At 38.6% G+C, this 27,492-nt stretch overlaps 1 protein-coding gene across 1 annotated transcript; it reads left to right on the top strand.

Moving 5' to 3' along the window:
• The first annotated feature begins 5,893 nt into the window (after positions 1-5,893).
• mpc2b (mitochondrial pyruvate carrier 2b) lies at positions 5,894-27,105 on the top strand. The gene is made up of 5 exons (XM_028799733.2): positions 5,894-6,231; positions 9,515-9,555; positions 19,093-19,177; positions 23,143-23,254; positions 26,573-27,105. The coding sequence occupies exons 1-5, from the start codon at positions 6,132-6,134 to the stop codon at positions 26,631-26,633; spliced, it is 399 nt and encodes a 132-aa protein (XP_028655566.1). The 5' UTR covers positions 5,894-6,131; the 3' UTR covers positions 26,634-27,105.
• Positions 27,106-27,492: the final 387 nt, after the last annotated feature.

Raw genomic sequence — 27,492 nt, 5'->3', positions numbered from 1 at the left:
CAATACAATTTAAGCTGTTGTGCAAAAGTCTGTGACTAAGATTCTGCATAATTATCCAAAAGGATCCCTCATGTTTTACATAAAAGTTCTTCAGTATTCTGACCTATTGTTTATTATTTTTAACTTTGATTTTTATTGCATTTTGGGTTGTCTGTATACCTGTTTCTTGACTCATGCTTTCTTCTATTGACTCCTTTCTGTTGGCTCAGTGCCTGCCCCCTTTTCAGCCAGTGGTAGAGTAGTTCAGAATCTTGAAGGCATTTAGCAATGTTTTTTTTTTCAGCAATCTGAGCATGTCCAAACATTGCTAACCTTTCGGATATTTTACTGTCTTTAAGTGAGTACTTTGTATGAAATCTTTTCCATTTTCTGTTTCTCAAAATATGAGGGAGGGGTTATCCTGCAGGCATTTGTTAATGTTCTCTTAAACTGAATGTGTTGAGTCATTGCTAACCTTTGGATATTTCAACATCTTTGGTGAACTGAGAGATTACTTCATATTAAACTTTTTTATTTTATTTTCTCTCTTATAGTCTAGCTTCACATGAATTTGAATTCCTATCCATCAGGTTATGTGCTTCATCCAGTGGCTCACCTATGAAATAAAATATAGCATCTCTTCATCTTCTCTCTCTCAATCACTCTCTGTCTCTCTCTAAACAATCAGGCCTAGAAACAAAACCAGCCTGGCCCCAAAATATTTTCCCCTACACAGGCCCCACAAAAAGGGGTCAAAACTTTAATATTCAGAAACAGAAAAAGGGAGAGAACCGTTAGAAAGCCCCAGCCCACAATGATGAAAATGTAAGTCATTGTATATTTTAAGATTTCTTTTCACAAAATTCAAAAACAAAATCAAAAAACATGTTTGGAAAGGTGTGCCAAAAGACAGTTCAAAAACAGCTACATAACAAGTCCTGAATCTAGAATTCTCTAACCATAAACAAAGCCAATTGATTCAGGTTTATATGGCCTTGTAATACAATACAGGACAATACAATACAAAATATTTTTGTATAGTGCTCTTTATTAAGTACAGGCTCAGAGTTCTGCAAACAAACTCTCATGTAAAATGGAAATATAGATTATACTAATTACTAAATATAAAATTAGTACATAAAAAGACACAGATTTGTTAATATGCAGAGAAAACAAAGTAGAAACTAATTAACAGAAACAGAAACAAGCAATATCTGCCCATTAATTAATTGTTGAACTATGGTCAATTGACAAAGGAGGAGATGAAAATTGTAAAAGACAAAGTCAAAGACAAAGTCAGAAACTGTCACAGTCCTGGAGACCTCAGGCAACTCCCTCCTGGGCATTCTATAGTAGAGTCTATGATGGGCCATCCAATCTGATGTGAGAATCTTTCCATCCGCTGATTCCAATTATAAGAGATGACTCTTCCATAGGCAGGAGAGTAGCTTAGCAGTACGGCAGTGGCACCAAGTGCCACATCAAGATACTATGAAGAGAAATAGAACAGAGGAGGATTAGTAATGGTTTATAAATATTGTATTATATCAATTTTTATAAAAATGTCTAACAAACAGAAATGCAGTATGCACGCTAGTCAGCAACTCAAATCAGGGTTTGCTAGTTTAAAGTAGTGAGTCTTCAAGCCTGGATTTAAATGTTGAGACTGGAGAGGCTTTTCTTACATTAGCAGGCTAACCATTAAACAGCTAGTGGGACTATACCTAAAAGCTCAACCTCCCATAGTTATTCTTGAAATCATAAAGCCCTCACTGACTCACTCATCACTAATTCTCCAACTTCCCATGTAGGTAGAAGGCTGAAATTTGGCAGGCTCGTTCCTTACAGCTTAATAACAAAAGTTAAGCAGGTTTCATTTCAAAATTCTACGCGTAACGGTCATAACGGTCGACAATGTCTGCCATGTTAAACTTTCTTATTTATGGCCCCATCTTCACAAAATTTGGTAGGCGGCTTCCCTGCGCTAACCGAAACCGATGTACGTACTTATTTCGGTGGTATGACTCCACTGTCGGCCGCCATATTGAACTTTCCAACAGTCTTTGTTACTTATGGGCCCATCTTCAAGAAATTTGGTATGCGGGTTCCCACCGCTAACTGAATCCTACTTACGTACATATATATGTCCATAGCCTGCAGCTCGGCCGCTGTGTGAGGCGCCGTTGAGTCCCCCATCCCCACGCCTCCCACGTAGTTGGCTGTCTGCCTATATAAGGTCGTCCTTTGCTCCGGTCTCTTCATTCCCTTCCTTGCTTCGCCACGGTATTCACGTCTCCCTGCTGATAACTGCAGCCTTTTTATTTAATCCATGGCTTCTCCGCTGTTTTATTGTTCGTTTATTACGATTATAGTTATTGTGTAGGTATTTTAGACTTAATTTACATTGTTCAGGTACCCATTTCCTTTATCGTTCCAACCGTACCCCCATTAACATGTCTATCGAGGTGATCACCATCGATCAATGAACTGTCACTTACCGAGTGGTTTCCATGCCCGGAGATGGCAACTGCCTTTTCCATTCTCTGTGTTACATATTGCACGGCCATATCAGACTCACTCTTGTTATCCGGAGGAACATTGTGTCTTATGTATTGAATGACTGGGACAGGTTCAAGATGTGGACTGATGACGGTACAGGAGATAATTATACTACACAGGAGCACTATAAGAGTGCTTAAGCCCTTCACCTATGGTTCTGCATGTGAGTTGATGGCTGCCGCAGAATTGTTCGGTTGTCGCTTCAAGTGTACCGAAATGGCCAAATATTTTACACCTTTGGACAACCGCCAATGCCTCTTAAACATCTTAGATTCACAGGTGACAATTTGAGTAGTGGACACTTTGATGTTTATGAATGTTTAAACTCTCAAAAGCTGGATGCGAAGTTATCGATGAAACCCATTTCAATTCAAACGCCTGTAATTTCCAGTAAGGCTCTGCTTCGCAATGACAATTAATAAGTCTCAGGGACAGACCCTACAAAAGGTTGGCATTGATTTGAGGCAAGATTGCTTTTCACATGGCCAACTATACATTGCATGCTCAAGAGTAAGCTCAGCGTACAGCTTGGTCATATTACAACCGGAGGGCTGAACTGACAACGTGGTATACAAAGAGATCCTTAACAAATAATTATTGGTATATTTCCCTCAGTTTAAAAAGGTTTACTTTTCTTCTTAATAAAAATTTTAAAACAGTACTTCGCCGCTGTGAAGCGCGGGTATTTTGCTAGTTATATATAAGCCTTAAACAGAATGTTTCTCAAACAAGTACTTTTCTTCTCTTTACTATCAATTTTTTCTGTGTTTTTGTATGAATTGTTTTACCCTGAATTTTTACTAAAACTTTTTAAATGAAGATCTTTTGTCTATGGAATTATTTGAACACGCATCACACTATTGCCAGAACCATCCTATGAAACAAACTTAAAGCTGCAGAACTTTGGTAATTTGGGATAAATACAGCTACAACAAATATGCATGAATTAATTCCTCTTGCATATTTAGAAAAAGTCTTAATTTTCCAGTATTTATTTAAGATAAAAACATGTTTTGGATAGTTTTCTAACGTCTGTTTTAAACGACATACTAGTGTCAAAGTTGACACCTTAATTTTGAATTGATTCAGTAAAACTAGTGATGATTCCAACTAAGTTAAAGAGTGACAGAATGTTGTTTTGTTCAGCATTATTCTGTCCAATATAAAGCTTTTCTGTTTTTTCTGTATTCAGAGACAAGTAGTACTCGTTCATCCACTCCTTTAACTCACTGACAGAACTAATTAAGAAGTGCATTGAAGAAATGTCATTTGGTCTAAAAAAGGGTACAACTGGACCCACCCCTTTTAGGCTCAAGTTAAAAGGGAGAAGATGCATAACAATGGAACAAATATATTCACAGTCAATATAAAACAGCAATATAAAATTAATAAATAGAACAACATTCACAAAGATATACATAAAGAACAAAATCAAAGACTGCAAAATAGCAACATTTACAAAATTATCAAATAAAATAAAAACACACAACAGCAAGACATGGAATCCTGGCTAAAATGTAACACTCCCTCCATCTCTCTCTTTCTCTCAGTCTTGGCCAGTGAGCCTTCTTCCCAACTTTCCCCAAAAAGTAGGGTAATTTTAGTGTCCTGGATCAAGGCATATATTTTTTCAGTGTAAAGTAATGAACATGTTTGATTAAAAAAATGATAATTTCCAAAAAGCAAAAACTTTTCAGTAATCCACTGTGTGTGTGTAACAGTTTAATGTAACCTCCATTTCCACATGAAATTAGATTAACACATGAGCAACAAATAATAAATAATTACAGACAACATAGGGACGATGAAGCAGAACCACTGCATCTTACTTGATTAATTTTTTAGTTTTATGTGGTCTATCATAAACATTAGTTGTTTGTTTTCATAAAAGTGATACACTTTAACGCAATACACAGATTGTGCAATAATGACAATTATGCACTGGATGGTTAATTTTCCTGGCCACCTGCCTGTTTCTCGATCAAGCCCCCTCTCTCTGCAGCTCCTTGCTTTACATTTCTCTAAAATATGAAACTCCCTAAGTCTTTCTGTGCTTGCTGATTATTATAGTCTTCCTTCAACAGAGGAAGCTAACAGATAAAATTACTTGCTTTTATTACATCGTAATAGTATGATTTCCTTATTCTTAAATTTCAAATAATCGGATTCCACCAAGAGTATTAAAATTGTGTCCTGTAATTGCTAAGGAAGGCCCTGCTCATAAACTGAGAATTTTGAGAGAACGTGGTCTGGTTGGTTATAGAAGCACACGCCTTAGAAGGTATAAAGAATAATTGTTGATGGTGCTGCATTTCTTCTACTGTGTTGGCGTCGTGTTATGAAATCTCTAGAAAAAATAAATGAATTGTCTTTTCTATTAGTATCAAGTCTTTGTTTCAGTACGCATTTTGTGAAGTAAAGTTTACAAAAACGCTGTATTCTCAAACTCATTTCCATCCGCCATCTGAGCGATAATAATCATGCTAAAATTATTTGTGTATTTGAACAAAAAGTTCTTTCGCGCGTAGAGGTATGAGAAAAAAAAACATCCCCAACGAAAACTTAAGCAGTAAAACACATCGTTCATAAAGTCTCCAATTTGCTATACAAGGCAAAATGTTTCATTTAATCTTGTAGTGTCTCATATAAAATCTGTACAAAGGAAAAACACAAAGGTTTTGGTAATTATGTAGCTATGAGGGGAAAGCGACCAGAAAAGGGGGTCAATCCAAAATACTTCGAGCCAATTGGTTGATGATGATTAGACTGGCGTTTCAAATTAGCCAATCATTTATTAGAAATGAACAACCCTGTCCAAATTCCGCCTTCTTAACGTGGGATTAGGAGAAGGGGTGGTCCTGAATATTTCGGCTCCGTTGATTTGCGTCAATTGTAGTATTGACTTTCCAAAGTAAAAAGATACTTGTGACCACGCCTACTTCATTTTATTTCTAACTGTTTAATAGATTAATAGATTAATGTAATTTTCAATCGAAACATAGTGGGGACAACGTGTAAACATTTAGCTTTTTCTAAGAGGAATTTGAAAAGATTTTCCAAAGTATTTGGTTAGAAACATAAAGATAGAAAATAAGTTCCAGCGCAACTTTATTTTCTAATAGATAAAGCAGCCCACAATTTTCTGAATTCATTTTCGAACGCAGAAAAGATCGATTAAATACTGTACCTTGTTTTATTAAAACGTAAATTTGCACCTTATATTTAGATTTAGAGAGGAGGGATTTATTTAAAAATGACAGTCTAACTGGGGTTTGCCTTTTACTTGGGGAAAAAAAGAGACGAGAGACTTTTATTCTGACACAAGTTGAGCCACGAGGACAGGAAGTCACTCTTTTCGGGGCTTATTGTTGCTATCACGCGACTAGGCGGCTCGGCGAAGAACGGAAGCGGTAGAGGGCACGCAAGGGAAGGTCGAAAGTAGGGCAACATTTAAGAAATAAACGATCGGACGTTCTGGTTACACTCCGTGACTTCAGCGGGCGGTGGAAACAGACGGGCCTTGACTGAAGGAGCAGTCACTGTTTTGTGTGCTTCGGTATATTGTTCGTCTTTGTTGTCAAGGGTTGCACACAATGGCTGTGTCAGGTTTGCGTGCTTCTTATCACCGGCTTCTGGATAGGATCGAACTTCTTTTGCCACCAAAACTGAGACCTCTCTACAACCATCCTGCAGGTAAAAATAGAAAGTGGTATTACGAGTTATTGCACTTCAGTTATTTCGACTGGCAGAGTGTGTCCCACTTTGTGTTCTCCTTGAAAATCGCACTACCGTACATTAAAACGTCTGTGCGACGTATAGAGTTTTGACAAGAAAATGTGTAGAAAACTATTTGTGTAAAATTTTATTTTAAGGGCGGCTTTGCTTTTGTTTATTCCTTCTACATTCAAGTAATCTTCAGCAGAGCAAAGCCGAATACCATAAGCGTTGTCAGTCGGAGATTGTCGTTATGACAATACAATCAGTACCGGATCGTAGTCAGTTCGACAGCTCCTTTGTGTCCAGAGAAGGCTCTTAGGGTAAAGCAAAGTTCTACTCAGTAAATTAGGAGGGGGTTAGAGGAGGTATCCATTTTAATGTGCCCGAGGTTTGTAGATCTGTGTAAGAATGGGGTTCAAAAACCCTGCTACAAGGATGAAATTCTCGTGGCACTGTTTATGTCTAGTGTAGTGTAGTGTCAGTCAGTCATTTTCCAACCCGCTATATCCTAACACAGGGTCACGGGGATCTGCTGGAGCCAATCCCAGCCAGCACAGGGTGTAAGGCAGGAACAAACCCCAGGCAGGGAGTTGGACTCTGGGAGGAAACCCACTCAGATACGGGGAGAACCTGCCAACTCCACACAGGGTGGACCTCGCAGTAAGGAGACCTGATTTCACTTCCCGGGTCCTAATGTTAGGGCTGCAGTATAGAGCACCACCTGGGTTGGTAACTTTCTATCAATATATTGTATTTTAAGACTGCTTTTTAATACACTCGTTTAAAAACACTTGAAAAATATTGAGCAATGAACATTATAATACCATAAGAAGATAAAATGAACAGCGTATTACAAGATCATAGGTACTTGTGGAACTGAAGGAGGCATAGGCAAATGCTTCCATCTGATCATATCACATGACATAAATCTTTTCCCTGCTGAATGTGCTCCAACTGGATAGTGTGACACACAAATCACAAACATGTCACTTCACTCTCCACCACTGGATTACTGTGTTTTACTTAAAACAAACCTCCAAACTCCAGCTCGCCAGTTGTTACAGTGGTATTAGTATGAAAACATATGTGTCACTGAATTTGCAAGTTGCTTTGGATGCAAGTGTTAAAATCTGATGTTAGAATATTTCGTCATTGTGTTGTACATAAGTTATTGTGGAAAAAATAAACAAGTACTAGTGCAGTGAAATATTTTTTACAATTCAGTGTTTATAATTATAATAATAATAATAATAGTAATAATTCATTACATTTATATAGCGCTTTTCTCAGTATTTTCACTAAGGAAAGGTTGCAGTCAGATTTCTGTTTAATACTTTACATTGACTGCTTCTAAAACTAATTCAAATGCGCCATGGAGAAAAGATAGTTTTGCACTAACCGTATTTCCCAACGATGCTTTGCAAAATAACTTGCAATATAATGTATGCGAGTAAATCAAACTGGGAAATTTGTTTTGACAGGTAAACCAAATCAATTTACAGTTGTTATTAATGTTTGCATTAAAAAACTGCAGATCCAACCCCTACATGTTAAAACAGAAACTGGATTCCTTTTAATTTTAGGTATCAATAAAATAAAAATACAATTACTGTATTACTGGAGTGCAGTGTGCAAATCAAAAGATTCTGCATTTACTGAGTTTAAGTCAATTACAATAATGAATTAAATCATTAGATTTTAGTAAAGTATCAAAATAAAAAAATAGATTTATTTCTGTGTAGCCAGTAGTTGCAGACGTCATTTAATGAATTTAAAATAAAAGTTGTCATTTAAGCATTTTTTCAACCAATTGATAAACAAGCTATTTCTATAGTTTTACCTCCGTAGTTGACAATTGTATCCAATTGAACTGAAATAAAACTGTAAATATATTTTTCAGGGTGACACAGAATGTCATCAGTAAAGGGGTTCATCTTCTGACCCTGTGATTTACTGTCCTTAATTATAGGCTACAATCCTCACTAAACCACTTGCCATTGTTAAAGTCAGTAGAGGAATGTTTACTTCACAATTAAAGCAACATACTTCTTTAAGCTGTTTTACATTTTGAAGTGTTTGTTACAGTCATTTCATGTTTTTAGATGAATGATCCGTTGGTTAACAGGATCCATTATTCACCTCGATTTAGCAGTCATTTCATGTTTTTAGATGAATGATCCGTTGGTTGACAAGATCCATTATTGACCTCGATTTATACAGTTCTATAGAAATACTTTACCAAATAATAACTAGTACATTTTGTTATTATTATGTATATGTAATTTAATTCTTTAGGTTTTTTAGCTAGTACAATTTTTGAACAAAACTTAGGTTTTCTTTCATGACATAGTTAAACATTTAAAATCATCAAAGGTCACATTTAAGATCTTCAAAAGTAAAAAGCTTCTAGTGTGTTTTAATATGTAACAATTGAAGGTTAACCAATACACATTGCAAACACTCTTTAAGCAATCACAGAGTCAAACACAACCTCTTACCTAGATATGATATGTGGGGCCTTTTCTATGCTTGATGTACTTTATCTGTGTGTGTGTGTGTGTGTGTAATATATATATATATATATATATATATATATATATAATAAACTTGGGATTATTATTTGCAATTTTTGGGGTGGTTGTTTGTGTGGATTTTTTTTATAATCCTTTGGTATTCACTGACACTTTATTAACATTATTATTATATCACCGTAAACCTGACTACCATAGTTAATCTTAATTATATGCAGTACATTAGTTCACAGGCAAAGTATACATGAATATATGTTGTGTTTTCTGGTCAAATGTGGTTTTCAAATCTAGACTATCTAAGAACATGTTACTTTTATTTTTTGTTAATTTGTGAGCTCTAAATATATATTTTGACTTGGTACTAGTCAGATCCAGTCTTTCAGAGAAAACAATGCTTTTTCAAATGCCTCATGTAATCAGGTCAACTAAAATGAACTATGAACCAAACTGCTTTCATTTTTAACAGTGCGTGAATAAGAATTAAAGTTTTGATAATATAAAAGTTTGCATCATAAATCATGTGGCTATGTATTCATGCAGTTTGCATTTTTTTGAAGGAGTTAAATTTCCTAAATTTAGATAGTGATAACTGCTTTCACAATATTGCAAGAAATATTTTACATTGTGAACAAACAGAATTTACTGGACAAAAATCACATGGAAATTTGTTGTATCAGCACTGTGTTTTTTAAAATGAAACTAATTTAATTTTTTTTTCGTCTTTGTAGGTCCTAAAACAGTGTTTTTCTGGTCCCCAATAATGAAATGGGTAAGCATTTTTAAAATTCATAACTAGAAAATTGCAAGTTTTCAGAACATATTAAGAAGTTCACAAGATTACATGGCCCGTATTGTAAAAATGTGATAAAAGTTCAATGTTTGTTGTATAAGTTATGAAAATGTAAATTTTAAAAACAATACACTTATACCAGTGATTGTTTTACATTCTCTGATGGTTCAGCCAAGGACAGCATGGTGGCAAAGAAGTTGGCACTACAGCTTAAGTACAGTAATAGTGCTTACCATATCTTCTTAGTGTGAGTTTTTTCTGAGAACTCTAGTTTTTGCCCACATTTTAAAAAACATATTCATTTATGTTGATTAACAACTTTAAATTTTGCTCATGTGCATAAGCGTGTGTATGCATGTGAGCATGACCAGGAAAGGACAGCACATCCAAAATTCACAAACTGACATATTTAAAGTCATTCAAACCTTCTGAGCTTTCAGAATTCCCCAAATATTCCTCTGCTGTGAACCAAACTGCTTTTAGTTTTATTAGAGCTAAAATAAGAATTTAAAAAGTAAAGGCAAACACAACAGCTCTAATTTATATAACTTTGAGGAGGTGAGGATTTTGTGGTCGAAAGTCAGGCGTTATTATAACTGAATTAGTTATTTGCCTGGTTTGTCCAAATGTGATACTATTGTTATGTATGCCTGCATTTTAACATTGCAACAGTGCTTAAAATGCAAATATTCCATCCATCCATCATCCAACCCGCTATATCCTAACTACAGGGTCATGGGGGTATGCTGGAGCCAATCCCAGCCAACACAGGGCGCAAGGCAGGTAACAAACCCCAGGCAGTGCACGCACACACACACCAACCACACACTAGGGACAATTTAGAATCGCCAATGCACCTAACCTGCATGTCTTTGGACTGTGGGAGGAAACCGGAGTACCTGGAGGAAAACCACGCAGATACGGGGAGACCATGCAAACTCCACACAGGGAGGACCCAGGAAGCGAACCCAGGTCTCCTAACTACGAGGCAGCAGCGCTACCCACTGCACCACCGTGCCACCAAAATGCAAATATTTTCTCTGTAAAATGACTATCCTGCAGCTTTTTAACATTGTTACTGTATTTAACATGCAAACGAGCTTGTTCCTACAGTTGACGGGAATACTAGCTGTCTGGGTTTAAACAATTTATCTTTTGCTTAGCCATTTAGCTTGCTTCTGTTTCTCTGGAGAGCTGGTGTTTAGTCCCAGGTGCTAGGTGAACTATTGGGAATACTAAAGACAAACCTGATTTCACTAATGCAACTGTGATGTGATAAGTATTCCACTAGTTGTTGTATCTGTAAGGAAGAGTGTTATTTAATAAGCTGATGATGTGCACTGTACTTGGAAGTACTGTGACTCTCTTGGGTACACATTAATTAATAGTTATTATAGTTATAATAGCACCATTTGAGTGCTGTGCCATTAGTTGGCTTGTTTTAAATAAATAAATTTACTGTTACTGTGCAATGCTTATATAAAATATAAAATGAAGAGGACAACATCCTACTGATAAGATGCTTAAAACACTTATGTGTGAACATATTTGTTATTCACCCATCTGAAAGTGGTGGTACTTCAGCTCTGCCACAAACTATGCTTACTTGTTCTGTGGGGCATTGAGATAAGTAAGATCCTGTTAGTCCAGTACACTGAACAATGGATTATGACTTTTTAAAAAATATTTAACAATTACATTTATATTTTGTCTTGTGTAGATTTTTGTAAGAATACGTATATCATAATTTGTGCATGCAAATAAACATTTATTGAAGAAAAAATAAGATGCAATGTGCATTTTATTATAATTTTACATTTAGTTGGTTTTCATATTGCCTGTATATCGAAGGAAAAAACAATAAATTACACAGCAAGAAATTACTGGCACAATGTTTATAATATATAAATATATAATATATGAACAGCTAAACTTCAAACCATTTTAACAAACATGTGGGAGTGCTGCATGTGAAATTTTCAGGTAGTAACACAGCAGCAAGCATTCCATTTTGTGAACCATCTGTTATTTTGTTGGTATTTCTATGAAGTAAAAACCTGCTCCTTTCCACCATTAAACTCTTTTGTGACAGCCAAGAAAAATGTGAACAAACCAGACAGTATTTGGAATTTTTTAGCATCAACTATCAACATACAGTGACACTAAAGACTTCAAATGGACATTAAAAGAGTAGATCTGATTTTCTAAAGTTTCTGTTTTCCTAGAACTACCGTTCAGTTTTTAAATTAGTCTTTGACATTAAAAATGAAAGAACTATGTGCAGAAAGGAATAACATTTCACAGCCTTTACTAACCCTATAAAATAATCTACTTATTGTGGAGATTTAAATGATGTGGTAATTTTTTTCTTCCAAGCTTAGAGGGAGTTTTCTTGTTTCCTTGCATTCTTGCAAAAAACAAATTGTTCTTGTTTCTTCACTGTCCAAACATGCCATTTACATTCCATTGTGTGCAATCCCTGCTTTATGATTTCAGAGGCTACATTTAAAGCTGATAGGTGGAAAGTGAATGACTGCCCTTGGAATGAAAACTTTGATGATGTTAAGGGGAACAACCAAAACCTGAGGAAGTTAGACTCACCTATTAAGACAAATCCTTGTATTTTGCAAGATGGTAGAATAGTAAGGGGTTAATACATGAATAAATGCATACTTGCATATATATATATATATATATATATATATATATATATATATATATATATATATATATATATATATATATATATATAGCAACAAGGAAAGAGTCAAATGTGCATAAACACCTCAAAATCTTGATTTTTGCAAACATCTAGTTAGTTAACAAGCCAGTTGCAGGATAAAATGGCTTAGCAGAGTCATCTGGGTCGTCTGTGTCAAGGAAACATTTTGTTTTGAGAAAAACAATATCAAAGGAAGCTCTATTTGAGCCAGACTACAAGTTCATCATAAGAAGTGAAAGACTAAATTAAAAAAAAAAAAAAAAAGAAAGAAAAGGACTGTGCATTGCAGTAAGACATTGAGGACAGTGTTGAAACTTTATTGATATGTTTACTTCTGGAGACTTAAAGCTTCAGGAATTTGTCAGCACCAGCCAACTTACTATCTATTTAGAATTTGCACAGTCTGCTCTTTTTTCCTTGTTGTTCCAGGTTTTAAATTCATGAATATTAGATTAGTTAACCACTGTAATTCGGCTCACTATGGATGAATCAGTGTATCAAATAATGGAGTGGCATCCGGTGTTGATTCCTGCCTTGCGTCCAAAATTGCAACTTTATAATCATTAATGTGTTTTCAGAAAACTGATGACTGTCAAAATGTAATTTTCATAGCAGGAGCTCAGTTTTGTTTTTGATATCATTATTATCTTTGGGACAACTTATTGATACAGTGAAAATTTCTGTGACAATAGACACGCCTGGTCAAATGAGACATAAATGCAACCTTCTTTAGCTCCTTCTCACAGTATTACAAGACATTTCCAGACCAAAGTGAAGTCCTTTCAGTGCATTTTTTGCTTCACATGGTTTGTTTGTAGGTGTCTTCCTAATGAGCAATTCTTGATTCAACCTCAATAGGAGGCCCAGGGTCCCTGATCATACAACACAGATAGCTCCTCTCTCTCTCTCAATGGGCAGTAGCTGTACTCCAAGGTACTTCATAGATTGTCAAGTTCCTCTGCCTCTAGACAAATTCCCTATCTGGATTCTCTCAGAGCCTTAGAACAATTTAATGTCCTGTCCCTAAAAACTGTCAGCAGGAGAGAAGAGACATATACTTACTGAGTTCCATTCCTTCTTTAAACTGATTTAACTTAAAGCAGTATATACTATCTAAAGCCTTGCAGTGCAAATGCAGAGACCAGGTGGTAATTCCCAGTATCTTGTAGCTCCACCCATAAGATTCCACCAAAATATCCATATAATGACTAAAAGCTTGCACACTTTTTTACAAAGGTGCAGATTCCACATTACTCTTCCTGGATGTGCTGTTCAGCTGATAGCCTAGTCTTGGTTCATGTATCCAAGCAGAGGATGCTGACAAACATGGTCCATCAATAAATGTAACACACCTTCCAGTCCCTGTTTTTCAAAATATGTACTGTTACCTCTGTCCTGGCAGTCTTTAGAGACTGCCCCAACTAATCTAGACATTACTATAATAATCTTTACCATTTAGCATTTCTGGATAGAATTCTTGCACCCTTGCCTTTTTGCAGTGTCTTTCTTAAACATGCCAGCCACCTCAACCACAGAAATTGACTCAAGTCCCATTAGATACTTCTCACACTGCTTGTTCTGAGAAGGTTATATCCACTAAGGTTAAAAATTTCTTTAAGGTGCTCCTTTCAAATCTCATTTATTTACACAAGTCAATGTCTCCCTAGCCTTCCTGAGAATACCTTTGCTAACACTCCAATTATCCTTATAAAATTGATGGATAGATTGAAATACCTCAGTTGAGGTCACTGAAAGCCATTTTCATTGGCTTCAGTATGCATTCATCAAACATACTTGTGTAGTCTATGGAAGACTGTGCACATTGAAACCCAGGAAGGGTGGGAATACTAACAGGATCCATGTCTTAGATGCTGGGAAGGAGAAGCATAACCCCAGGGTATAGAAACAAGTCGAGTTCTCCTAAGTATTACAGCTATACTACCACATCCAAACACGTGTATGTTTTGTGACTCTAAATTGGCCTTCTATAAATGGATGTGTGTGTTCTGCAGTGGACTGGTGTCTCTTCCTGGGTTGGTTCTCATGTTGAACTTAGTGCTGTAGGGATAGGGACTAGTTCCCCACAACCCCAGAAAAGCAGGTAAAAAAATGTTACTACTTTTCGTACACAGAGTCAGAAATACAGGGAGTAACTAGTTTTGCCAAAATAAGTTTACTAGTGTCGGATTGCATAACAACTGCCAACAAGCTGTGCAAAGTTTAAAAGATTTAGTTTCACCATAGTCATGTATCCGGTGTTGTAAACAGAGCTCTTCACTGCAGCTAAAAGAAATATTAATTCATTATAAGCAGGTTTGTTAACAGTGTGACAAATTAGAGAAACTGGATTTGGTCACAGTAATGCTAAGCTATTAGATGAAATATTAGTAATCGGATTATAGCAGTACATCTTGCATTTTAGTTATAATGAACAAAGCATTGAAAAAATCTTCATAATAATATCCCAGTTTTTAATGGCAGTATCTCTGCAGAGGACCCAAGTGATTAACAGAATATTAATAAAATAGATGTTCAGCTTTGTATAATAATGGCAGATAGAAATTGTAGTGAAACCTTCTTTACTTCTTCTTTTTTTATCTATCATAATAGTAGTTTGGTGGCACAGTAATTAGTATTGCTGCCTTGCAGCTTTAAAGACATAGGTGAACTTCAGACAGACCAGACCATAAAGAACCTAACTTGCCACCCCCCTATTTTAATGTTGGTTTTCTGTAAGTAGTTTCTTCCCACATATCAAAGACATGTGGATTGGTTTTATTGGCAACTATTATTGGCTTGGTGTTCACCTTTGTATTTTTTTTAAATATTCTTCATTTTTAGAGTACTTTTATTTTTGCTCTTCAGGAGCATAGCAGTTTATTACAAGGAATGCTGTGGATGCAGTTCTATTAAGTGGAATGCATTAGTGACCAGCCTTTTTGTATGATACATTTAATGAAGGACATAATCACATCATCAATTATTATGTAATTAAGTGTACAGAACTCCATGTTATTTAAAACCTACTAACATACAATGTGGCACTTTAGTCAGAGCTAAATTCATTCAAGGTTACCACCTTAGTATAGGTTGAGTATCCATCCATCCTCTTCCGCTTTTTCGAGGTCGGGTCGCGGGGGCAGCAGCTTGAGCAGAGATGCCCAGACTTCCCTCTCTCCGGCCACTTCTTCTAGCTCTTCCAGGAGAATCCCAAGGCGGGAGACATAGTCCCTCCAGAGTGTCCTGGGTCTTCCCCGGGGCCTCCTCCCGGTTGGACGTGCCCGGAACACCTCACCAGGGAGGCGTCCAGGAGGCATCCTGATCCTGTTCCGCGACCAGGACGAAAACCACAGTGTTCCTCCTGAATCCGAGGTTCGACTATCCGACGGACCCTCCTCTCCAGAACCCCCGAATAGACTTTTCCAGGGAGGCTGAGGAGTGTGATCCCTCTGTAGTTGGAACACACCCTCCAGTCCCCCTTCTTAAAGAGGGGGACCACCACCCCGGTCTGCCAATCCAGAGGCACTGTCCTTGATGTCCATGCGATGTTGCAGAGACGTGTCAACCAAGACAGCCCTACAACATCCAGAGCCTTGAGGAACTCCGGCCGTATCTCATCCACCCTCGGGGCCCTGCTACCAAGGAGTTTTTTGACCACCTCGGTGACCTCAGTCCCAGAGATGGGGGAGCCCACCTCCGAGTCCCCAGGCTCTGCTTCCTTATTGGAAGGCATGTTAGTGGGATTGAGGAGGTCTTCGAAGTACTCCCCCCACCGAACCACAGTGACCCGAGTCGAGGTCAGCAGCGCACCATCCCCACCATTTATAGTGTTGACACTGCACTGCTTCCCCCTCCTGAGACGCCGGACGGTGGACCAGAATCTCCTTGAAGCCGTCCGAAAGTCGTTCTCCATGGCCTCCCCAAACTCCTCCCATGCCAGAGTTTTTGCCTCAGCAACTACTGAAGCCGCATTCCGCTTGGCCTGCCGGTACCTATCAGCTGCCTCCTGAGTCCCACAGGAGAAAAGGGACCGGTAGGACTCCTTCTTCAGCTTGACAGTATCCCTCACCGCCGGTGTCCACCAACGGGTTTGGGGATTGCTGCTACGACAGGCACCGACCACCTTACGGCCACAGCTCTGGTCAAGCGCCTCAACAATGGAGGCACGGAACATAGCCCTTTCGGACTCAATGTCCCCCACCTCCCTCGGGACGTGGTCGAAGTTCTGCCGGAGGTGGGAGTTGAAGCTGCTTCTGACAGGGGGCTCTGCCAGACGTTCCCAGCAGACCCTCACAACACGTTTTGCCTACCAGGCCTGACCGGAATCCTCCCCCACCATCGAAGCCAACTCGCCACCAGGTGGTGATTAGTTGACAGCTCCGCCCCTCTCTTCACCTGAGTGTCCAAGACATGTGGCCGCAAGTCCGACGACACGACCACAAAGTCGATCATCAAAAAAGGCATAGGGTGTCTTGGTGCCAAGTGCACATATGAACACCCTTATGCTTGAACATGGTGTTCGTTATGGACAATCCGTGACAAGCACAGAACTCCAATAACAAAACGCCACTCGGGTTCAGATTGGGGGGGGGCCATTCCTCCCAATCACACCCTTCCAGGTCTCACTGTCATTGCCCACGTGAGCATTGAAGTCTCCCAGCAGACGAGGGAGTCCCCAGAAGGTATGCCCTCTAACACCCCCTCCAGGGACTCCAAAAAGGGTGGGTACTCCGAACTACTGTTCGGTGCATACGCACAAACAACAGTTAGGACCCGTCCCCCCACCCAAAGGCGGAGGCAGGCTACCCTCTCGTCCACCGGGGTAAACCCCAATGTACAGGCTCCAAGTCGGGGGGCAATAAGTATGCCCACACCTGCTCGGAGCCTCTCACCGGGGGCAACTCCAGAGTGGTAGAGAGTACAGCCCCTCTCAGGGAGATTGGTTCCAGAGTCCAAGCTGTGCGTCGAGGTGAGTCCGACTATATCTAGCCGGAACCTCTCAACCTCGCGCACTAGCTCGGGCTCCTTCCCCTTCAGAGAGGTGACATTCCATGTCCCAAGAGCCAGCTTCTGTAGCCAAGGTCCCGCCTTCAGCCACTACCCAACTCACACTGCACCCGACCTCCTTGGCCCCTCCCATAGGTGGTGAGCCCATGGGAAGGGGGACCCACGTTGCCTCTTCGGGCTGAGCCCCATGGGTGCAAGCCTGGCCACCAGGCACTCGCCATCGAGCCCCACCTCCACGCCTGGCTCTAGAGGGGGGCCCCGGTGACCCGTGTCCGGGCGAGGGAAAACGCTGTCCAAATTTTTTGTTCATCATAAAAGGTCTTTTGAACCACACTTTGTCTCATCCCTCACCTAGGATCAGTTTGCCTTGGGTGACAACAGAGCTCCTAGGATCATTGGGGCATGCAAACCCCTCTACCACGATAAGGTGGTGGTTTGAGGAGGGGAGGTTGAGTATCCATAATCTGAAATGCCTGGGACCAGATTTATACTTGTTATGTATATGCAAATATTTAAAATCCAAAATAAATCCAGCTAAATGATGACTCACACGTACAATAATTCATCTCACTGAGCAGTTACTATAATGTGCATTGACATGACAAACATATTAAACCTCAAAAATGATGATATGATGTACAGACTATAGAGGATAATTCTGCGTATTTCTTTGAAGAACTTTTTTTTTAATCAGATTATATAGGCTACCTGTTGTCACTTCTTGGGGAATTGGCTGACAGGTCAAGAATATCTCAACCAAGTTTCAGCTCCATCATTCCCACTGTACTGTAAGCCGTTAACTGACTGACAAGATGCTACATTCAGTTTTTGTTTGGTGTGGGCATACATACATAAACAATAACATGTTTTTACCAACCTAAAAAGGCAATTTGCAGCAGTGTCTGGTTTACCTAATATAAGTGAAGCAATTTGTTGCACTTTAAAGAAATAAGGGCACTTAGCAAGAATGAAACTGTTTTTGCTAACCATAAGTAGTGACATTCCATTGATGCATAGCGTAGATGATGCATAGCGTAGATGTTATCAATTTGCTCCCAAAACCCCTGCGCTGCATATTTAAACTGCCTCATAGCATCTATTCAGTTTTGCAGTGCTTTTCATGGGGTATCCTAAGAGTAATGGTGCTTCATGGCAATAGCTGCTTTACATGCAAAGCCAATACTGGTTATCAGTCTTGTGCCCTAGCTTTGTGGCATGTCAAGGAGGACAATCTGCTTGTCCTGGCTCAGAATTAATCAGTTTGGAGTTGGCACATAGGTTTTTCACATCCACTCAGCAGTGAAAATAAATTAGAGGGAACACAGGTTGTGTCATGACAGCACTTAAAGTTTTGGATTTTGGATCATTTCAGATTTTGGAATTTTGGGTAAATAATACTCGACCTATACAACATAACAGGCCTGGTTCATATAGTTAAAAACAAAACAAATTCTCATGTGTGGCACTTGCCCATTTGTATTTTCTAGCACTGCTGTGGTGATTTACATGTTACCTGAAAGTTTTCTTCTGCCATTTTCAGGATTTCTTGAAAATGTAACGCCTCTATTAATACTCTTGAATCTACGTTAGTCTCTTAAACTGTCGTAATAATTAGATAGTAGGCTTCTAACATTTTTTTGTCCAAGAAGATCTTATTTAGCATGTTTCTATGTTTAGTCTACAAAGACAATTTTTGGTATTTATTTTATTCATCTTTGACATTGTTTTTACTGACTAAAATTAGTTTAATCTAAATCTTTTGGTTTTAAATTTGCTTTTCATTTTAGGGATTGGTAATTGCAGGAATGGCTGACATGACTCGTCCAGCTGAAAAACTGAGTACTTCACAGTCTGCAGTGTTAATGGCAACAGGTAACACAAAGGGTCAAATGCACATATGAACTGGGAACTGGATAGCAACACTAAGCATTACACCATTGCATCACTGATCTTCCATGACAGTATTACTGACCCAATAAACTGCCAAGACACATCAATATGCATATAATGCTTATGTAAACATTTTTAAAACACTTTCAATAGAGAAAAAAGATAGTTTGAAATAGGTGATTTATTTGGCTAATTTATATTTTTTAAGCTATGATAGTTTTGTGCTGCTAAGCTTGAAAGCACAAGGTATTAGTTAAATTTTACTTTGACCATCAGTTTCATATAAGTATATCATGTATAAATTATATTTACATTTGGTGAATGGCTGAAGGTGGGATAACTTCCAAAGTACATTGATCAAAAAAATTAAGGATCTCACATTGGATCTCAATGAATGAAATATTCAAGTGGAAAATCTTTACTGAGTAATACTGTGTAATTCTTTGAGAACCAAAATCATCAACCAGTTGATGACTGGATTCAACTGAGGCCACAGGTCCGCCACACCCTTGACCCTCTGCAGTTCGCATACCAGGAGAAGGTGGTAGCGGAGGATGCCATCATCTACATGCTACACCGATCTCTCTCCCACTTGGACAGAGGCAATGGTGCTGTAAGAATTATGTTTCTGGACTTCTCTAGCGCCTTCAACACCATCCAACCTCTGCTCCTCAGGGACAAGCTGGCAGAGATGGGAGTAGATTCATACCTGGTAGCATGGATCGTGGACTATCTTAAAGACAGACCTCAGTATGTGCGGCTCGGGAACTGCAGGTCTGACATTGTGGTCAGCAACACAGGAGCGCTGCAGGGGACTGTACTTTCTCCGGTCCTGTTCAGCCTATATACCTCGGACTTCCAATACAACTCGGAATCCTAAAATGTGCAAAAGTTCGCTGACATCACTGCTATTGTGGGCTGCATCAGGAATGGGCAGGAGGAGGAGTATAGGGACCTAATCAAGGACTTTGTTAAATGGTGCGACTCAAACCACCTACACCTGAACACCAGCAAAACCAAGGAGCTAGTGGATTTTAGGAGGCCCAGGCCCCTCATTGACCCCGTGATTATCAGAGGTGACTGTGTGCAGAGGGTGCAGACCTATAAATACCTGGGAGTGCAGCTGGATGATAAATTGGACTGGACTGCCAATACTGATGCTCTGTGTAAAAAAGGACAGAGCCGACTATACTTCCTTAGAAGGCTGGTGTCCTTCAACATCTGCAATAAGATGCTGCAGATGTTCTATCAGACGGTTGTGGTGAGTGCCCTCTTTTACGTGGTGGTGTGCTGGGGAGGCAGAATAAAGGACGCCTCACGACTGGACAAACTGGTGAGGAAGGCAGGCTCTACAGTAGGTATGGAGCTGGACAGTTTGACATCCGTGGCAGACCGACGGGCGCCGAGCAGGCTCCTATCAATTATGGAGAATCCACTGCATCCACTAAACAGTATCATCTCCAGACAGAGGAGCTGCTTCAGCGACAGACTGCTGTCACTTTCCTGCTCCACTGACAGACTGAGGAGATCGTTCCTCCCCCACACTATGCGACTCTTCAATTCAACCCGGGGGGGTAAACATTAACATTATTCAAAGTTATTGTCTGTCTGTAAACCTGCATTGTTATCACTCTTTAATTTAATATTGTTTTTTATTAGTATGCTGCTGCTGGAGTATGTGAATTTCCCCTTGGGATTAATAAAGTATCTATCTATCTAACATCAAACCGAAAATCAAAGTTAAAAATTGAAATGACAGGCTCATCCAACTTGTGTGAATTTCATCATGGCAATTAATACTGTGAATCAGTGATGTGTATGGCCTCCATGTGCCTATGTGCACTCCTGACAATGTCTGGGCATGCTTCTGATGAGACAGCAGATGGTTTCCTGGGGTATCTCCTCCCAGACCCGGACCAGAGTATCAGTGAGCTCCTGCACAGTCTGTGGCGCTACTTGGTGACATTGGATGCACTGATAAAAAATGTCCCAGAGGTTCTCAATTGGATTCAGGTCTGGAGAATGTGTGGGCTAGTTAGTGGCATCAGTACCATCATCACCCAGGAACTGCCTACCCACTTTGGCCACATGAGGACAGGCATTATCCTGTGCATTACCCCGGCAGTGGCTATATGGATTTCATCTTGGTGTCTAAAAGTTGTCAGGATACCGGTGCATAGCATGTGAAGGATTATGCGACCCTCCAAGGTATGCCTCCTCAGACCATCACTAACCCACCGCCAAACCAGTCATGCTGAATGATGTTGCAGGCTACATAACGTTTACCTTGCCGTCTCCAGACTCTTTCATGTCTGTCACATGTGCTCAGTGTGAACCAGCACTCATCTGTAAAGAGGAGAATGGGGCACAAATGGTGGATCTGCTAATTGTGGTATTTGCAGAATGCCAATTGAGCTGCATGGTAATGGGCCATGAGCATAGGTCCAACTAGAGAACATTGGGCCCTCATGCCACCCTCATGGAGTCTGATTGTGACAGTTTGTTCAGAAACATGCACACCAGTAGTTAGCTGGAAGTCATTCTGTAGGGCACTGGCAGTGCGCCTACTGTTCCTCCTTGCACAAAGGAGTAGATAACCGGTCCTACTGCTGGGTTGATGCCGTTCTATGGCCCTGTCCAGCTTTCCTTGTGTAACGGCCCGTCTCCTGGTATCTCTTCCATGCTCTTAAGACTGTGCTGAGAGACACAGCAAACCTTGCAACAGCACATAAGGATGTGCCATCCTGGTGGAGCTGGACTAATTCTGCAACCTGAATCAGCTGCAGGTACTGCCTCATGCTACCAGTAGTGACAAGGACACTAGCAAAATGCAAAACTAGAGAAAAATCAGTCAGGAAGGATAAGGAGAGGGCAATTGTCTGTGGCCACCACCTGTAAAACTACAGTGATCCCCGCCTATCGCAGAAGTTACATTCCAGACCCATCCGTGATAGGTGAAAATCCGCGATATAGAAAGACCACATTTTTTTTATAGTTTAAGCCTTAAAATACCCCTCCCACACGCTTTAAACACATGTAAACTTATTAAAACACACTTTGGATACACATGATACACAGATGTCGGGCTAAAGATATGAGTAACATAATAATCATCACCATCAGTTTTACCTTCTCCTGTATGGTCAAGGACTTCCTCTGGCGCTTAGGCTCACTGCTACCAGAAGGCTTACAAGATGCAGGACGCTTGGGAGCCATCGTAGGGCTTAAAACAAACGAAAAGCTCACAAAAGTTTACTCACAAAAGTCAGACCACAAGCAAGGTACGCGATATATGTGATTTGTCGGGGACCCATGCTCGCTGTTCTTGCGAGATTACACCACATTAGCAGCAGCTAATCAGAGCCCAAGAGAATAAAATCTGCTCTGATTGGCTGAGTCTCCTTTTTCAGCCAATAACGGGCTTTGTAAGAAATCATCTGGGTGCTGTAACGCAAAACTCTTTGTCTGCTGAAAACCGTATGCTTTGCTATGAATTGGCTGCAAAGTGCACTACAGGTAGGATGTACTTATTGAATTTTTCCGCGATATAGTGGGGGCACGATAGCTGAACCGTGATAGAGCGGGGGATTACTGTATTCCCTTTTTGGGGGTTGTCTCACCTGTTGCCTCTCCAGTGCACCTATTGTCAAATTCATTTGCACCAGTGCAGGTTGATTCACATTTGCTTATGATTTCTAACTGGACAGATTGATATCCCTGAAGCTTAATTGACTTGGTGTTAGACTGTGATGATTAAGTGTTCCCTTAGTTTTTTGGAGAAGTGTAGATTTGAGGCTGGGAGTAATTATTGTACATTTAGGCAATTGATATGAGCAGTGCATTGCTAATGATAACTGGCAGAGTATATTTTGGCAGTGTATGAGTGATGTATACTGGTTCATGATTTGTCTTTTTCTTTTTTTTTTTCTTTTTTTTTCTTCCAACAGGATTAATTTGGTCCCGGTATTCATTGGTCATCATTCCCAAAAACTGGAGTCTGTTTGCAGTTAATTTTTTTGTAGGATGTGCTGGTGGATCTCAGCTCTTCCGTATTTGGAGGTAGGTTTGAATTTCCCTCTCACAGTCTTGTATAACAGGTCACAAATTATAAACTGAAGATGCTCAACTGCTATTCTATTCATTTATGACATGGCCCTCTATACAGACCACACATTTAATCATATGGAAATGACTTTAACTTCCTAATCATAAGCAGGCTAGTCAGATGTAAAAACACTAAAAATGTGAATGACATCTCTTTTTGTAAACCTTTGTGATCTTCTATAGCTTAGGCACGATTTTACCATTGTAAAAATCATCTGGCTACATCTATAAAGAACGGACCACAATAGATTATTTTTAAATTGTACTGCACTGCAGTTTACCAAAATCATAAATGCATTATTCAAACATCCTTTCACATAAAACATGCATATTTGGATAAGAAAGTGCCATTTAAATCAAAAATTTACTTCTGTTTACATGACTGTTAACTAGAGATTTGCTGGTTCCCAAACTGTTAATGCAAAGTAATGTAATGTGAAGTTCTTCTTGTGATAAAATACTCCCCAAAATGTTTGTAAAATTTTCCCATAACAAACTTCCATAACTTAATATAATCTTGTTTAAGAGCTATCCTCTATCTTGCCTATTCTTTCTATTAAAACTCTTCAGACATGCCACCCCTCACTTGCTTACTGTAAATGTTTCTTGCTTCAGATGAAAAGCTTCACTTGCTTCAGTCTTACCTCATAATTAATAATTTTAAATCCTAGAATTACTTTATTAGAAAGTTATGTTATATTATTGAGTTTGTAATATGATAGGAGTCAATCACAAATTCATTGTTAATTCCCTATACTGATTAAGTTTTTAATTTGATAGTTGTACAGTGTGTGCACCTTTTTGTTGCTGTTTTTTTTCCTTCTTCATGTTAGACAAGTCAATCATACAGTAAGTGATAGTCAGATGACAAGTTTTCTTTCATCATAGAGTGTATAAGCTCATCTCAACGTTAGTTTACATAGTCTATGGTAATGGATTAGCATCAGAGTGCAGTATAACCTACCAAAACAAATAGCTACCTCAATTTGCACACAGGTTGATAAACTATTAGGATATTATAAGAGGTTTAAAACTGTATAACATTACAGCATTTATTAGGTGTTTGGTTAGATCAGTCAACTCACCTTGCTTGTATGTCTAACATAAATTATTGATTGATCTGCCTTTTGTTTCACATTCAACTGAAACCTAACTGAGCATGTTCCATTACTGCTACAGCCAACCACTGGGTGCTCTCTGATAAACTGAAACTTAATTGGCTCTTTTTCTGTTACTGGGCTTTTACCAAATGCATGGAGGCATCTAATATGATTCAGATTTTAAAAAGTGGTCGGTTAAATCAATCACAGTTTTGTCCCTGAAACAAAGAGGGTGCTGCAATGCTGTCCCAGAATGTTGGAAGCCAAATTAACACTGCTGAGGTATAAACTTACAATTGTAAGCCATTGAACAGCTGCTGTAAAATCTAAAAATGAAAAGATATATGGTACATGAGATCATAAATTAGCCAAAGGGGACTGCGGTCCATGTGAAAAAGGTGGACTCAAAAATGATTATTTACCTATGCACCTTGTGTTATCCGGCAATCACTACTTTGGACCAAAAGTGACAGGCAAAAGAAAATGTAAAAATTTAAAGAGGGGATATTTATAAAGAAAAAACAATTCACGTCTGTTAACTTGTTCAGCCCCCAGGAACTGCAAAAATTAACTTTTAAAAATCATAAAAGTCATACGTTGTAGCATTCAAATGTTGAATTCCCCTGCACTTAGTTATGGATAGACAAGTTCAACAACTATGTTTTAACTCAAATATTTTGTGATTTGCCTTCATAAAATGTGAAATTGTATGCTTCATTTTCTGGGCTTGGCTGTTCAGTTTATGTTTTAATATCCTTGTTTTGACTTTGTTAAAATTCTAGTTGTGGACGAAACAGTAAATACATGATACAGTGTGCATTATAGTCAGGCGTGCATTTGAAAGTGATGCTGCCAGTTATGGTGGCCACAATATAACCCATGTCCACCAAACCACATCAATTACACTACAGATGTAAAAAGAGGGGATTGTGGTATAGGTTAAGGTGCCCAGTGGGGACATTTCAAGTTTCCAACCAGGACTGTGCCTCACTCATGCTTCTCACCCAGGCCTAATACCATTTTGAAACATCTGTCTCCATCCAAGCCCATCTGTCTTTTATTTATTACCCTGGAAGCTGTGGGATTCAGCCTTGCCCTCTGTCACACTGGTGGTGTCTTTAATGTTGGCAGGCTCTCACCAGCTAGACACCCATTCTCAGGTTATATATAAAAAGTGCTTCAAGGCTCCTTTAAGAGTGTAAAAATATGAAAGAAAACAAGATAAAGATTTGAGTGGCACTTCAAGTAATCAAACCGCAAAATCACAATCAGTCTTTTCAGAATGGAGTCAAGATAGTGACTGATTCAAAGAGGGTGGCAGCACCACTTAAGAAGTAGCGAGACCGGAAGGGGTGGGTCCATGAGCCCAGAAGTGACATCGCTGGGCCTGGCGGTCATCTGATCAATAGGAGAGAAAGGAGGAGAAGCATTAGGCAACAGCACCAATCCTCGACTATGTGTGGAATTACCATCAGATAAGCTTTCAGTTTGTCTTCCAAATGTGCATGTGTAATAACAGCAACCAGAATTTTTAATAAGCAAATGGTAAAATAAAAAAAAATTATACATGGGTATTGCAAGTCTTCCACTAGCACCAATATTTTGTGTACAAGTCTGTAAATAAAGCAACATATTCTCCTTAATCACATATATATTTGCAAAATATTTATTATGATGCATTTTTATTGTTGCATTATACTTTTGTACACATTTTCAATTTTTTCATTTTAATATTCAATCTAACTTTTCATTGGACTATTCATTGCAGTTATTTTTGTGAGTGCATCTCTTAATAATGAAACACATTCATCATTCTTTACATTTTCTTCTTTTGCCCATTTATTCTAATCTTAGCATATTCCACCAGTAGTGAATATTTTTGTTTTATATGACCATAAATGTGCCCACATAATATATGTGTTAGATTAATTGGCAATCCTAAAGTCACTTGGTATCAGTTAGCACGGATGTGTTCAGAAATGTACTCTGCAGTGGACTGATTTGTGCCTTGGGCCAGATGTTTTCCAGAGTTGCTCTGACCCTTCACAAACCTGCATTGAAATAGATAGGTTTGGCAAATGAATGGATTCTATTTACTTCTTGCAACTTAACCACTCTAAGTGACATCCTCAGTATTTACTGTTAATTTATCTCATATTATTTTCTTTTTCAGGTATAACCAAGAACTTAAAGAATTAGAAAAAGATAAAAAACAAGAAGCTGTAAAGTCATGAATATAGATCAAACAAGTAAAATCCAATCAAGGACTGAAAGGAGCTAAATCGTAAAAACATATTTAATATCTTTGAATAAACTGTCATGTGCCTTTCTTGTTAAAGAAAGGGGGTCTGGATTAGGATTTTACAGTCTCTGATTTAATGGAGGTAGTGTTACTTGTCAGTGTCAATTGAGTATTGTTCAAGCTAAAATTCTGAACACTTTAAAATGACTTTTAGTATTGAATACAATGTAATCATATAAAAATCCATTTCTGTTCTATAGACAAACCATGAACAATTACTCATTTTAGTGTAAACCATACTGAATAAAGAATTTATTAGAACTGTAAAGATGGTGCCATTCATTGAAGCTTGTAAAATCTGATTTTAGCTTGAACAGTGTAATAAAGATCGTCTCATAATAAATTTTTAAATCCAGTTAGCACCTCTCATGAGGAGCAAAATAAAGGGAATTCTACTTCTGTAAGCATTATGAGTGGTCATTTTCTAATTAAGTGTTTGTTTAGAGGTGAAATGCTGAAGGTTTCCAGTGACATTTATATGTAAATTAGGCAATTAGCATAACATTTTTAGAGTTTATTTTGTTTTACAGAATGTATTTTCTTTTGTTGCTCATAGGACACACTCATTAATTAGTTTTAATTGAGTTCATTTCACAAAGATCGTAAACATATATCATAACTAAAATGTTTATAACTGTTATGGTATATGAAAAGTTTATCTAAATTGCTGTATTACATTTTGTCTGCAGATAATTTTGCTACCATATAGTCAGAAAGGAAAGTGTCACTGGTTAAGACATAAAGGATATATATATATGTATATATATGTATATGTATATATATATATATGT

Source organism: Erpetoichthys calabaricus, chromosome 4 (genome assembly GCF_900747795.2).
Source record: "Erpetoichthys calabaricus chromosome 4, fErpCal1.3, whole genome shotgun sequence".
NCBI classification, from domain to species: domain Eukaryota; kingdom Metazoa; phylum Chordata; class Cladistia; order Polypteriformes; family Polypteridae; genus Erpetoichthys; species Erpetoichthys calabaricus.
The sequence above is the reverse complement of the archived record's forward strand: the minus strand, read 5'-3'. Positions and strand labels throughout refer to the sequence as shown.